Consider the following 16,341-nt stretch of genomic DNA (forward strand, 5'->3'; position numbering starts at 1 on the left):
GTGTCTTTGTCCTTTGCTGAAATGCGCTCACTTCTGTCAGTCTATTTTCAAAAGTAAACGCATGTGGTAGCCTCTCGCGTTGCCTTTTATCGTTATCAAAAACAGCCACATCAATCCTATCGCGCTTGGGCTGCTGAACTTCACGGCCTCAGTTGAAAGTGTCAATTTGTTACTGACGTTCACAAAGAATCCTATGCTGAGTCCATGGTATGGGATGCTATTATCCGGTCGGTGCCCGACAAAGAAGTTCGGCAACGTGCCCTTCAGTTGGCGAATCCGACTCTAGATGAAGTTATCTCCATTGCGCAGTCTTTTGAAATTTCTCACGTCACTGGGGCACAAATAGAGGCGTGGGGTGATGTCGGGGAAATACAACCTCTGTGCATTGTTGACGACGCATGCGGCGCGTCCCCGCCGGCCGACGTGGCCGCAGTGCGCTCCCACCCGCAGCCTCGGCCTAGCCGTAAACAACCCGCTAAGAAACTGCAGCAAAACCCCCGGCAACTTCCTTCATGTCCGCGGTGTTTTACGAAACATTCACGCGAGGATTGTCCCCAACGTTGGTCTGTGTGTCACAATTGCAAAAAGAAAGGTCATGTGTCTTCCGTTTGCAAATCCGACCGCATACATGATGTTCATGAACATGACGCTGATTCTGATTCTGTGTTGTCTGTCAATTGCACTTCTTCCCTTTCAGGGAAGTTATTCCTCGCTGTCCAAATCCTTGGTTGAGATGTTCGCATGCAAGTGGATACCAGTTCTGCTGCCACTATAATTAATTCTCAGACGTATCTTCAGCTGGGTTCTCCACTCCTGTCACCTGTTACTCGGCAATTACGGGCATACAATAAACTGAAGATTTCTCTCTTGGGACAGTTTAATGCTGAGGTATCTTACAAATCCGTCATTCGCACTGTCCCCATATTTGTGGTCAACCAGAGCAACGCAGAAAATCTTTTTGGTTTTGATGCCTTTCGCGTTTTTGGGTTCTCCATAGATGACTCTGTCAATATTGTCTCTGAGCTATTCCTTATGCTCAACTGGATTCCTTGTCGACGACATTTTCGTCCCTTTTTTCTCCTGGGTTAGGCCGTACAAACGACTTTGAAGATCATATCACACTCAAACCCACTGCTCGGCCTAAGTTTTTTCGGGCTCGGCCCATTCCTGTGGACATTCGTGATCGGGTAAAATGGGAGTTGGATCATCTCACTACTTCAGGGGTCTTGCTTCCTGTCACTTCCAGTGAGTGGTCCTCTCCTGTTGTTGTCGTTGCTAAGCCAAATGGTGATATTCGTCTCTGTGGCGATTTCAAAGCCACTGTAAATGCTCAATGCCTCATCGACACTTACCCTATGCCCCGCCCTCAAGAACTGTTCACTAAACTCGCTGGAGGCCAGTATTTTTCTAAAATTGACCTGTCAGAAGCTTATCATCAACTTCCTCTCGACGCTGCTTCCCGGCAGTTTCTGGTCCTTAACACGCCTTTCGGCTCTATCAATACCAAAGCTTGCCATTCGGGGTTGCTAGCGCCCCTGCTCTCTTTCAGCGATTCTTGGAACAATTATTGCTCCCTGTCCCTGGGTGTATCAATTACATGGACGACATTGTTGTCACTGGCTCCACCACTGAAGAACATCTTCAAAATCCCCGCACACTTTTTCATGTCTTACAGGCTGCCGGTCTTAAGCGTAGTCTTCAGAAATCACAATTTTTTCAGGCATCTATCACGTACTTGGGGTTTTAACTCTCTCGGGATAGTATTCGTCCGCTTCAGCAAACTGTCGCTGCAATCGATGGCCTTCCTCGCCCTACATCTGTTAAGGAACTGCAGGCCTTCTTGGGGAAAATAGCATACTATCACAAGTTTTACCGTCTGCGGCTTCGGTGGCTCAGCCATTGCATCGCCTGTTGCATAAAAACGTGCCTTTTCACTGGTCTGCGTCGTGCGAAGCGGCTTTCCAGAAATTGAAGACTACGCTGAAACAGGCCCCGTGCCTGGCTACTTATCGACCTGGCCAACATCTTGTTCTTGCCACAGACGCCTCTCAATACTGAGTCGGTGCAGTCCTTGCGCACAGTTTTTCTGACGGTTCGGAACAACCCATTGCTTATGCCTCCAAAACACTCACGGATGCCCAACAAAAGTTGAGAAAGAAGCTTTGGCCATTATTTATGCTCTTCATGAGTTTGGTGTTTTTCTCTATGGCTCAAAATTTCATCTCGTTACGGATCACAAACCACTTGTTTCCTTGTTTCATCCATCAACGTCACTTCCTGCACAATGCCTCCAGCGTTGGGCTCTTTACTTGTCTCGTTTCAATTATGAGATTCATTTCTGGCCAACGGCTCAACATGCAAATGCTGATGCTCTGTCTCGCCTTCCCATGGGTCCTGATCAGGCATTCGATAGGGACGAACTTTTGTGTTTCTACCTGGATGTTGCCGAGCAGCGGGTTGTGGATGGGTTCCCCATCACTGGGGACCGGCTGGCGGCTGCTACAGGTTCTGACCCTACCCTCTCCCGGGTTTTACGCTGTATTCAGAAGGGTTGGCCAGATCCCCCTTCCGCTAAGACTTCTGATCTGTTGCGGAACTACTACGCTTTGCGCTACCACCTCACGGCTAGGGATGGTGTTATCCTCCTCTCCACTGACAATGCTTTGCTGCGTGTTGTGGTACCTGCGTCTTTGTGTGCTTCAGTCTTGCGCCTCCTTCACCAAGGGCACTGGGGTGTGTCTCACACAAAATCTCTGGCGCGCCGTCATGTGTACTGGCCTGGCATCGACTCTGAAATAGCACACATGGTCGCTGCCTGCGGCCCTTGTGCGTCACAGGCCGCTGCCCCGAAGTCATCTTTGTCACCATGGCCTTCGCCTGAGAAGCCCTGGGAGAGCATTCATGCTGACTTTGTGGGACCCTTTTTAGGTACTTAATGGCTTCTCGTAATTGACGCCTACTCTAACTTTCCTTTCATTGTCCGTTGCACGTCGCCTACCACCGCGGCAACCACCAGTGCTCTCGCCCGCATTTTTTCTTTGGAAGGCCTCCCCTCTACTCTTGTTACTGATAATGGTCCGCAATTTGCCTCTTCCGAATTTGCGGATTTTTGTGCTCGTCATGGCGTTATGCATGTCACGGCCCCGCCATTCCATCCACAATCCAACGGTGAGGCTGAACGACTGGTCCGCACATTTAAGGCTCAGATGCGGAAACTTCTGACTTCTTCTGCTGCTGATGATGCGCTTCTCCAGTTTCTGGTGTCTTACCGTTTCACCCCCATGGGCGACCACAGCCCGGCTGAGCTCTTACATGGCCGACAGCCCCGCACGCTACTTCATCTTCTGCGGCCTTCCACCTCACGGCCGCGGGTGCCTTCACTTGGCCGGTTCACCGCCGACGACCTCGTCTGGGTACGGGGATATGGCAGGCGGCGAAAATGGAGCCTGGGCCGCATCTTAAGACACCGTGGCAGTGCCTGTATGAAATCCAGACAGACATGGGTGTTGCAGTGCGTCATTCGGACCAGCTTTGGCCTTGTGTGCCAGCAACGCCTGTCCCGAATGCCGCTACACCACCTTTGGCTCTACCTGACGCTCGGGATCTTGGCATCTCTCAATACTCACAACGCAGCCCTCTCACCATCATCGCGATGCCAGCACAAGAACGGACGCCACCAGGAGACGTGCCCGTGCAGGAACCAGATGACCATCCTCTGTCAGAGCAAATCTACTCGCCTCCTCCTCCAACGGACGCCAACACATCGCCCATGTCTCCTGTCATATCAACTGGACTTGCCGCAACGGGCAGATTGGTGCATGGGGCCCCAGCAGATTCGACCCCTACGTCTCCTGTCATCTCGACCCGTTATCATCGGGGACACTTCCGTCCGTACTGGAAGCCTCCTCCTCGAGACTTTACGGCGAGTCAAAGAACACCTATGGATGTTAGCCATCTCCAAGACACCTCCATCAAGACCAGTGCAACAATTTCAAAGGGGGAAAAAGTGTTGTGACTCGCCGATCATTCGCCGTGCAATTACGCGCGTCCTCTACGTACGGCGCTGTCTGCCAGCCATGCAGCAGCTGCGCCACCTAAGTGGCCAGCCGAGCAGCGGCCGCTAGACTCGGACTCAGTACTCATTCGAATGCTAACGTGTACACATGTCTTGCTTGTCAACTTACTCTGTGACTTATATGTGTTGTGTCGTTCTGAAATATATGTGTTAAACTTGACGTTATAACAAGACTCTTCGTCCACAGGAACCTGCAGATATGCTTCAGACAAATCGATTTTTAAAAAGTTCTGGCCACCACATAATTTTGCCAACAGTTCCTCCTGACGTGGGAGAGATACATATCCACAATCGACTGCATGTTGACAGTAGTACTGAAGTCACCACAAAGGTCAAGTTTCTGCAATGGTTTCCAAACTACAACCAGCAATGACGACCATTCACAAGGCATAACAGGTTGTACCACCCCTAGAGACAGAAGTCTGTACAATTCTGCTTTCACTTGATCTTTCAAGGTGACAGGAATAGGAGATGCATGACAAAAATGAGACCGAGCTGTGGATTTCAAAGAAATATGAGTAGTAAAATTCATATCACACCCTATACCTTCCCAAAACAATCCAAAAATTCCTTGCACAGTGTATCCAACAAATACTACGCTATATGATTGGACAAAAAGTGAACTGCTTCAGAATAGAAAATCCAAATGCCTGAAATGCATCCATCCCAAACAAGTTCTCACCACCAGCATCAGCAACCACCAAAAATGTAATCAAGCAAACCATTGACTTGTAAGAGGCAGATGCTGTAAATCCCAGCAGTGCAATATTCTGTTGTTATAACTGTCCAACTTGCGCATGACTGGTGCCAATGGCAGAGAGCCTAAATTCACTATGTTTGAGAAGTCAATAACATCACTACAGACCTGTGTTGACCTGTAGCCAGATCACTTGGCAAAAAACACTTAACTCAATACACAACTTGGGAGAAGTCACATGCATTGGAGTCACTCCATATCCTGAGCATCTGTCAGTGTATGACACATGGAGGTGAAGTGGTCTTTCTTCGTGCTGGACAAAACAGAAAGGACAAGACAGAAACAGAGAACGCTGATGCTTGTGCTGTGGTGGCTGTGGTTGTGGTTGCTTTGCCCTGCCTTGCTCACCTCAGCACTGGGCCTGCGTATATACCTCCACCACTGCTGTTTCCTTGTACAAGCTATCTGTCATCCTAGTGGGCACATTTTGTGACGCTACTGACGCACTACCCCATGCTTTAATTTGGTCACCCACTGCCCAAGAAACTTCCACAGATTGTGCTATTTGCAAATCTACAGTCAATGGGGGGTTTTCACTGAGTAAAGCCTCCTGGTGCACTTCTTTGTCTGGAGCTAAGTAGATAATTGCATAGCGCACTATAGAGTCTGCCTGAGAGTCATTATGGGCACCAGTACTGAATGGACACTTATGGCTAAGGCTGTAAAATTTGGCTGCCCAGCCTTTAATGACTGGTTTGATTTCATGTGGCATTGTAGAATTCAACTCACGCTGCTACGACATGCTTCCGTTTGCCATAGTAGTTGGGCAATAAACTGCACATGTGATCAAAACTAAGAGCTGCCAATTTTTGTAAAGGGGATAGTTGACACAGAAGTAATACAGCTTAGGTGGAAACCATGAGAGAAAGAAGGCCTTGCACAAATTCGAGTCTGTCACACTGAAAGCCAAAAACTGCTGTCTGAGTCTTTTTCATAAGCATCCCAGTCCTCAGCTGAGTCAGCACATGGAGGGAACATGGATGGATGGACCAAGGGAACAATATCACCTCTGGTAATAGAAGCCAACAAGGTGGTCACAGCATCCATAATGAATAAATCTGATGAAACCACAAATAAAGATTGCACATGCGGAAACCATTCAATTCTCGTTGCCAATTGTGTTGTAACTATATAGTACATGAGACTGGTTCAAAGTAACTCATATATGGCTTTATTCATGAAGCACTCAACTGCAACAGAAAACAAACTCCTGTGAATACCCACGTAACAAGACACAGTACACTGATGTGAAAGGCAAACTGGAAAGACACACAAGAAGAGCCCGTTAGCCCTGTTCTGGCCATATGTATGTGTGAGTCATCAGTAGATAGCATGGTGGAGACCTTGCCACACATACATTTCTCACAGGCAGCCTTCAGCAGCTGGCCTGCACTGATAAGACTGGCTGATTCAAACACATATACTGATAATGATGATGATGATGTTGGTTTGTGAGGAGCTGAACAGCATGGTCATCAGCACCCGCACAAAGTCTCAATTTCTTACACATTCCAATTTTTTACACAATCCAATCTATCCAGTGTCACAAACGATGATGATGATGATGATGATGATGATGATGATGAAATGATGAGGGCAATATCAGAGCAGAGAAAATTCCCAACCCAGCCATGAACTGGATCCGGGACCCTGTATCCAAAGGCAGCAATGCTAGCCACTAGACCACGAACTGCGGACTCAAACACACTTGTGCAGAGGCACATACATTAGTTGCAGGATATATCAGCACCCAAGACCAATTCTACTGGATTTTTCAAGGAATGGATCTTTACAGAAAATTTTGAAACCAGTTTAATAAAATTAAACCAGACCCTGAAAGCAGCAGATATCTGTGTTATAAGTGAATGACAATGACATAATGTGAATGAGCAGCACCTGAGTAAAAATTTGTTCATGAGTGTCTGTTGGACCATAATATGATTCCATACTGGCAACTCCTGGTACAGTACAAGACCTATGCATATTAAGACTAACAAGCAGGTTTATTTAAATGTACTGTCATTGTTTTACTTTTCACTATGGTCATCTACTATTATAAGATTAGTATGTTTGTTTGTTGAAATATGATCATTTTATGGTATATTGAACATTTATTAAATTTTGCTATAAGGTCTCATTGTAATGATAGTTATAATAACACAGTAATAACATAGTCATCCACTAAATAAAATAATAATTATTATTTTAATCTTCTGGCAGTTAAATAACCATCATTCATCTTAAATAAAGTAAAATCTATATAAATCCTTCCATCAGCTTACGCACAACATTCATAAGAATTTTTATTTAAAAGATGCCTCACAGATAAAAGAACTAATCTCATCTCATAAGCACAGAATTATGAAAATCTTGTCATGGTACTTATGCATAGCAACTCAAAAATACTTTATAAATGACATCATTTTCACACAAATTATAGCCTGAAAAATGTCATATTACCACCTTGAGCTGCAGGTAAAATACTTCATTTACACAACCAATTTAGGTCAACTGAGCACCTCAGGTTCATGTTTCTACTTAGTGAGATAATTTAATTATTGTATCTTATCTATATTCTGTCTGTATCTCATATAGGCCTATGTATTCTGCTATGTGAACTATGTACCACAATATTTTAATTAGGCTACTTGTAATAGCTGTATATTCACTTGTAGATATTTCTACTTAGTAAGATAATTTAATTATTGTTTGTTACTCATATTCTGTCTGTATCTTACATATGTATTCTGCTATGTGAACTATGTACCACAATATTTTAATTAGGCTACTTGTAATAAGTTGTATATTCACTTGTAGATATTTCTACTTAGTAAGATAATTTAATTATTGTTTGTTACTCATAGTCTGTCTGTATCTCTTATATGTATTCTGCTATGTGCAGTATGCACCACTGTCCTCTCTCATCACACACCACCTTTTTTATATTTTATCTATATATCCTGTATGTATTCTGCTATGTGAGTTATGTACCACTACTGTCATCTCTTGTCATACACCATCTTAACATAATTTTTCAAATTGACTTGTCCTATATCATGATGTGCTTTGCTGTACAAATTGTATGATCTACAGGACCAATAATAAATCAGATCAAATCAAATCAAAAGTATTCATAGCCTCATGTTAGGAGAAATAGAAAAACATTATTGTCAAATGATAAAATCATGAATTAAACTCTGTTGTTATAATATAATATAAATTACATCATCAATTTGTAAAATTGGCAGCGTACTCATTCATGTTATAACTATAATCGGCATTAATGATGTGATCGCATTCAGATATGGTACGGATCTGTTCATAATGTTAACACCGATTACAGTTATAACATGAATGGCTACACTATCTAGTACATTTTTTACAGCTTGACGATGTAGTTTATGCTATGATATGATAACAGTGTCTAATTCACAGTTTTGTCATATGACAACAATGATTTTATATTTCACCTAAAATCAAACTGTGAGTACTTCTGTGAACTTGGTTGTGAAAATAAAGAATTTTATGAGCAACTGAGTACAGTAATATGACATTTTCAAATATGTATGAGCTGTAGGGCACCACCTTCTGAAAATTAACTATAGCTGTTTTATTGCACTGTTATAATTTTGGTTTTCATGACATTTTTTAGAATAAGATTTTATTAACCATGGACCTTGTCATTGTCGGGGAGGCTTGCATGCCTCAGCTATACAGATAGCCGTACCGTACACGCAACCACAATGGATCAGTATCTATTGAGAGACCAGACAAACATGTAGTTTCTGAAGAGGATCAGCAGCCTTTTCAGTAGTTGCAAGGGCAAAAATCTAGTAGTTGAAAGGGCAACAATCTGGATGACTGACTGAACTGGCCTTGGAACACATAAACCAAAACAGCATTGCTGAACTGGTACTGTGAATGGCTGAGAGCAAGAGGGAACTACAGCTGTAATGTTTCCTGAGGGAATGCAGCTTTACAGCATGGTTAAATGATCATGGTGTCCTCTTGGGTAAAATATTCCAGAGGTAAAATAGCCCCCATTTAGATCCCCAGGCAGGGACTCCTCAGGAGGACATTGTTATCAGGAGAAACAAAATTGGCATCCTACAGATCGGACCATGGAATATCAGATCCCTTAATTGGCCAGGTAGGTTAGAAAATTTAAAAAGGGAAATGGATAGGTTTAAGTTAGATATAGTTGGCATTAGTGAAGTTTGGTGGCAGGAGGAGCAGGCAGGAGGTCAGGTAAATAGAAGATTATAAATACAAAATCAAATATGAGTAATGCAGGAGCAGGTTTAACAATGAATAAGAAATAGAAATGCAAATAAGCTACTATGAACAGCATAGTGAATGCAATATTGTAGCCCAGGCCTACCACAATAGTACAAGTTTATATACCAACTAGCTCCACAGACGATGAAGAGATTGAAGAAATGTATGATGAGATAAAAGAACTTATACAGATAATGAAGGGAAACGAAAATGTAATAGTCATGGGGGACTGGAATTTGACCCTAGGAAAAAGAAGAGAGAAAAGTAGTATGTGAATGTGGAACAGGGGTAAGAAATGAAAGAGGAATCTGCCTGGGAGAATTCTGCAAAGAGCATAACTTAACCATAGCTAACACTTGGTTTAAGAATCATAAAAGAAGGTTGTATAGATGGAAGAGGCCTGAGGGCACCAGAATGTTTCAAACAGATTATATAATGGTGAGACAGAGATTTAGGAAACAGATTTTAAATTGTAAGACATTTCCAGGGACAGATGTGAACTCTGACCACAATCTATTGCATGAAGAAACTGCAGAAAGATAGAAATTTAAGAAAACGGGACCTGGATAACCTGAAAGAAGCAGAGGTTGTAGAGAGTTCAAATGGCTCTGAGCACTATGGGACTTAACATCTCAGGTCATCAGTGCCCTAGAACTTAGAACTAGTTAAACCTAACTAACCTAAGGACATCACACACATCCATGCCCGAGGCAGGATTCGAACCTGCGACCATAGCGGTCGCGCGGTTCCAGACTGAAGCACCTACAACCGCTTGGCCACACCAACCGGCTGTAGAGTTTTAGAGGGAGCATAACAGAATGACTAACAAGAGCAGGGGAAAGGAACACAGTAGAAGAAGAATGGGTAGGTCAGAGAGATGAAATAGTGAAGGCAGCAGAGGATCAAGCAGGTAAAAAGACAAGGAATCCTTGGGTAACACAAGAGATATTGAATTTAATTGATGAAAGGAGAAAACATAAAAATGCAGTAAATTAAGCAGGCAAAAAGAAATACAAATGTCTCAAAAATGAGACCGACAGGAAATGCAAAATGGCTAAGCAGGAATGGCTAGACGACAAATGTTAGGATGTAGAAGTATATATCACTAGGGGTAAGACTACAGGAAAATTAAAGAGATCTTTGGAGAAAAGAGAATTGCCTGTGTGAATATCAAGAGCTCAGCTGGGAAACCAGTTCTAAGCCAAGAAGGGAAAGCAGAAAGTTGGAATGAGTATACAGAGAGTCTATACGTGGGCAATGTACTTGGGAGCAATATTGTGGAAATGGAAGATGATGTAGATGAAGATGAGATGGGAGATATGATACTGCGTGAAGAATTTGACAGAGCACTGAAAGACTTAAGTTGAAACAATGCCCCAGGAGTAGGCAACATTCCGTTAGAGCTACTGATAGCATTGGGAGAGCCAAGCCATGATAACACTCCTCCATATGGTGAGCAAGATGTACGTGACAAGCTAAATACCCTCAAGGCTTCAAGAAGAATATAATAATTCCAGTTCCAAAATGGCAGTTATAAGAGGCAAGGGGTACAAAACAGAAACAATGGTTGAGAAGGGAGAGATACAGGGTTGTAGCCTAACCCTGATGTTATTCAAACTGTATATTCAGCAAGCAGTAAAGGAACCAAAAGAAAAATTTGGGGTTGGAATTAAAATCTGTGGAGAAGAAATAAAAACCTTGAGGTCTGCCGATGACAACGTAATTCTGTCAGAGACGGCAAATGACTTGGAGGACCAGTTGAACAGAATGGACAGTGTCTTGAAGGAAGGATATAAAATGAACAACAAAAGCAAAATGACGATATTGGAATGTAATCAACTTAAATTAGGTGATGCTCAGTAAATTAGATTAAGAAATGAGATGCTTAAAGCGGTAGACGAGTTTTGGTATTTGGGCAGTAAAATAACTGATGACGGCCAAAATAGAGAGAATATAAAATGCAGACCAGCTGTGGCAAGGAAAGCGTTTCTGAAGAAGAGAAATTTGTTAATATCGAGTGTAGATTTAAGTGTCAGGTAATCTTTTCTGAAAGTATTTGTATGGAGTGTAGCCATGTATGGAAGCGAAACATGGATGCTAAATGGTTTAGACAAGAAGAGAATAAAAGCTTTTTGAAATTTGGTGCTACAGAAGAATGCTGAAGATTAGAGGGGTAGATCGTGTATCTAAAGGGAGGTACTGGATAGAATTGGGGAGAAAAGGAATTTGTGTCACAACTTGACTAGAAGAAGAGATCAGCTGGTAAGATACATTCTGAGGCATCAAGGGATCACCAATTTAGTATTGGAGGGAAGCATGGAGGGTAAAAATCATAGAGTGAGACCGAGAGATGAATACACTAAGCAGGTTCGGAATGAATTAGATTGCAGTAGTTACTCAGAGAGGAAGAGGCTTGCACAGGATAAAGTAGCACAGAGAGCTCCAACAAACCAGTCTTTGGACTGAAGACCACAACAACATGAGCTGTGGGGCACCAGCTCCTGAAAATTAACTGCAGCCATTTTATTGCACTATTACAATTTTGGTTTTCATGTCATTTTTAGAATAAGATTTAAGGTCATATTACGGCATACAAATATGTTAAAAATACTTAAGGGTTGTGTCATTCTTGATGGTACTACCTACATCAGCATCAGGAGTGATGCAACCCCAACCTGAAAAGAACGTATTTTTTATCTATTTCTAATCCTCAATATGATGTCAAACCTTACACTTGAAAGTGGCACAAAAGAAATAACTGTAACAGCATAATAAAACGGTTTGAGCTAAAAGTGAATATCACATCATTTTAATAATTTATTGCGACTGTGGACCTGTATTACAAGAAGATAATGAATTCCAAAACATAAAATTTTACAAAAAATTAAAGATTAGAAAGACAATCTGAAATTAACATATATAAAAATGTCATTAAAACATAGTACATAGCTAAGGGTTACTTGCTTACACATAACAGGGGTTAATAAAAATGCAACATATACAAGGTCCATTCAATAAATAACTGGAAAAGTTGTATAAAAAATACAAAACTTTAACAAAGTCTGTTTTCCTTTGTTATTTTTCAGTGGTGTCCTAGAACTATGGGCTCAGCACACCTGCCTCAAGAACTGGATGCTGGGAATCAATGAAACAAATGGTGGCACCCATGCAGGTTTTGCAGGAATGTGGAATGGCAGAGCATCATTAGGTTTCTGTTAGCTGAAGGGTTAAAACCAATCAAAATTTCCTATTGGATGGTAGTGCAATATGGTGCAAATTGTTTCAGGCAATCACAAGTGTATGGATGGACAGATAACTTCAAACTGGGTGTAACAATTGTTGAAGATTCACCACAATCAAGACACTCTGTCTGTGTAGTCACAGTGAATGACATTGTGAGAGTTGATGAGCTGATACATATAAACAGGCATATTATGGTGAGTGACATTGCAGAAACAATGAACATTAGTGTCAGATCACCCCAGTATATGGTTCATGACCTACTGATGGTCAAGAAAGTGTGTGTGTGAGGTGGCCCCAAAACATTTGACACCAGAAATTAAAGAAAGTTGCCTGTATGTATGCAGGGAGTTTCTGCAACAGTATGAGGCTGAAGGGAAAACCTTTCTTTATCATATTGTAGTGTTAGATGAAAGCTGGGTGCATTTTTAATCAAAAGAAAGAAGCTCTCAGGGGCTCAAGAGTTGCTGATGATGAGGAAGCGTAGGCAGCTGTGCGTAACTAGTTACGCTCATACCCCAGTTGTTCTTTGCATGTGGAACTGAGAAGCTTGTCCAGCACTGAAATAATTGCTTACAACTTGAGGGGAATTACAATGAAAAATAAATATGGCTGTATTACATTCTCATAATAAATTCTTTTAAAAAACTTGTTTTTTTTTTTTTTTTTTACCGAATAGCTCTTGTAGCAAAACACCTCTGTTATCCAACTATATTCTTTAAAAATACCTGCTTTCCAACTTACTGAGCTCAATATTTTCCTAATTATGGAGGATGCTGGTTCAGTTTTCCAAAAAATCTATGGTATAATAGAAAGGCAGAAGTTTTATCATATTCCTGATGTCAGCCAAATGGATGTATGCTAAATGTACAGTGTTAGTAATGGCTAATAAATAAGTAAGAATATATGGCATAGTATTTGTGGTGTCACCGCCAGACACCACATTTGCTAGGTGGTAGCTTTAAATCGGCCGCGGTCCATTAGTACATGTCGGACCCGCGTGTCGCCACTGTCAGTAATTGCAGACTGAGCGCCACCACACGGCAGGTCTAGAGAGACTTACTAGCACTCGCCCCAGTTGTATGACGACTTTGCTAGTGACTACACTGACGAAGCCTTTCTCTCATTTGCCGAGAGACAGTTAGAATAGCCTTCAGCTAAGTCCATGGCTACGACCTAGCAAGGCGCCATTAACCATATCTAGAGAGAGTCTCACTTGTATCATCAAGAATGCTGTATACAAATGATGGATTAAAGTTAAGTATTCCAGCAGCTACGTACTTGTCTTTATAGCATTCATTACGTATCCTGTTTCAGACCTAAGCACCTGCGTGAGTTGACGCGTGCATTTCGGCCTCCTCTAACTACAAGGTGTTGGCACATCTGCCAACACATCAGTATTACTTTCAGGATAATCAGTTTACTTGTTTTAAAAATGAGTATTGTACACAATATACAAATCCAAGTAAAATTAGGCCTGTAGGTAAACATGCCTGTATGCATGAATTAATTAATGTTTAATTCTTTTTAGATGAAGCTGACATGTCTAACAACATCACAGAAGATTATAGTAAGAATAAATAATTAACAATAAACAATTAACTAGCTAGGAGGATATGCAATGCTGTTTAGTTTCACTACTAATAAACTAAGATATTATTGATAACAATCCAATAGGTTAATTTTTTCTCCAATTGTTTCTGACTAACAAGAAAACAACAGGAACTCCTCAAATGGACACTCATTCTTGAAATATATCTATGGAAATCACAGTAAACTTCAGTCATGAACATCAGTAATAACTACAAGCAAGCTGACAATTTCATGCTGTGTCAAGTCTTGTGAAACACAGAAAAACAACTAAACCAAAGTATCACACCAATAGCATCCTTCAAAACTACAATTATATAAAATAGAAGGGCAAATTAATTTTTAAAACTCACCAACTCCCAGAAACTCCACCATGAAACATTTCTGTGACTGAGAACAAACAAGGATCTCTCTCCAATCCATGAAGTGAGAAGACAGAAGTCGTTTCTCACCAGATGATGATACCTTCTGAAGAACAATATGGATTGGATCAGAAATTGCCAAGAGTTGTCCTATGTGTGGCACATTAAGTTCAAATGTGAAATTTCCACTGAACTGGGGTTCACAAGCACATATTGTGGGCTTAACCCAACGCCTCTGACCCCGGAAATAAAAGAAAATGTTGAGCCAAGAATCACTGCTATTCAAGGACAGCTGTTCTTCCAACAAGAAGTCAATGAATGCTTTTCCACTTCTAACTTCAATTTCTAACTGTGTTCTGAACTGACCCAGTCTGTCAGATGGATTGTCTGCAGGGCTGCTTGTGACTTCCCTGTTTGATGGTGATTCATGAAATTTTCTTGTTGGCAGTGCGTACTGTTTCACACCCAGGACGAATGTGCCTAGAAATGGATAAATATATGTAAGTTTGTATTTTCCCTTTTTTAACTTAGATTTCTATTCTCTTGTGGTGTTATTTTACCATTAACATCATGTTCTCTGGTTTCCTTCTTCCTTGATCCACCTGCAAAATTTTCAGGTTTCTTACTACTGAATGTTTTGATGACATCATCCAGAATACCTTTCCCTTGTAAAGCATTCAAAATTTTTTGAGCAACTAATTCTCTGTTTGAGTCCACACTCTGCTCACCTAATTTATTGATAAGTTCTCGAACATGAGTTTTTATGCCAGCCTACACAAAAAAGATAAATTATACAGTTAGATCATTTAAAATTATCTGTTTGTTCTCAAATGGCAGGAAAGTAGACAGCATTCAGCATAATATAAAGAGTATAAAGCAAAATGAATGACTTTTTGTGAGGCAGGAAGAGAGAATTTTTACACTGAAAGCTTTTATGTAAACAAGATTTTTAAAAAAATTTTATGCTATCACATCGCACCAGTAAAAGAATAATTACAAATACTATTTTCTTCTTGTTTCCACTGGATGGTCCATGAAGACTGCCATGTCTCTGCCCAAATTATTAAAGTGTTTCATCTCTTCAGAAATTGTAATTTACATAACAGAAGCAGGTGACTTGTGACACTATTCAACAGATTTCATGAAAAATAACAGCAAAATATTTAACATCTATCAAGATTTGCTGGATGAGATATTGTTTATGGAGAAGCAGCATGCTCAGCAATTTGTCATCATTCATATCACCAAATGATTTGCAATTATTCTCAACAAGCAGCTGGATTGTGTGTTCTCAAACAGTGATTTTGTCTATAAGGCATAATTCAAAGCAAGTCATGCTACAGTTTTTCACACTATGTTGATCATACAAACACAGTTTCAGATCTTGTCACATGACCTTACACACTCTCTTTTAACACAGTGTTCACCAAGACATTTTTTGATAACTGTCCAGCAGGAGGCTGTTCTTTCCTCAACTCATGGCAATGTAAGATGCACTTAAAATGTCCATGCTAAGCAGGAAAACTGCTTGGCTGTGGGAATAAATGTCCCTGGTGCAAAAACAAGAGAAGATCTACTAGTGTTGCATCCCCTTATATAGACTGCAGACATGCACCAGACTGTTAATATATTCTGTTTGATACTGACCAACCATCTGCTCTCTAAATATTCATATTATTATCCTCACTCCTTAAAATATTTAATCCAAATGTAGGTTTTTACATGGCAGCAGTTTACAAAGAATGTTTCATTTGGTTGCCTTCTGCTGACTACTGGATTGGGTTAATCAAGCTACTACGGACAGGCACAGTTTAATGTTGAATCTGAACTGTTCTACAATTTCACAATTGCTGTCTACAGAAGATATTGCCAAAAGAAAATTCCAGGGCCAATCAGTGACAAATCCCAGACCTCTGGACTTATAACATGACATTGAATCACAGAACCACCCAACCACAAACTCAACACCTACAGAAATTGCAAATAAATCCATGATACAGGAGAGTTCCCCATGAAACAGCAAGGTTTCTGTCTTAATG

General features: G+C 41.2%; 1 protein-coding gene across 1 annotated transcript in view; it reads right to left on the reverse strand.

Annotated features, from left to right (window-relative positions):
* Window positions 1-16,341, reverse strand: part of LOC126171271 (centrosomal protein of 76 kDa-like) — a 146,349-nt gene that overhangs the window by 91,262 nt on the left and 38,746 nt on the right. Inside the window, exons 2-3 of the mRNA XM_049920788.1 lie at window positions 14,863-15,073; window positions 14,294-14,782 (exon numbers count right to left, since the gene is read on the reverse strand). Coding sequence (XP_049776745.1) covers window positions 14,294-14,782; window positions 14,863-15,073 — 700 coding nt within the window. The remainder of the gene's footprint in view (window positions 1-14,293; window positions 14,783-14,862; window positions 15,074-16,341) is intronic.

This window comes from Schistocerca cancellata, chromosome 1 (genome assembly GCF_023864275.1).
Source record: "Schistocerca cancellata isolate TAMUIC-IGC-003103 chromosome 1, iqSchCanc2.1, whole genome shotgun sequence".
NCBI lineage: Eukaryota > Metazoa > Arthropoda > Insecta > Orthoptera > Acrididae > Schistocerca > Schistocerca cancellata.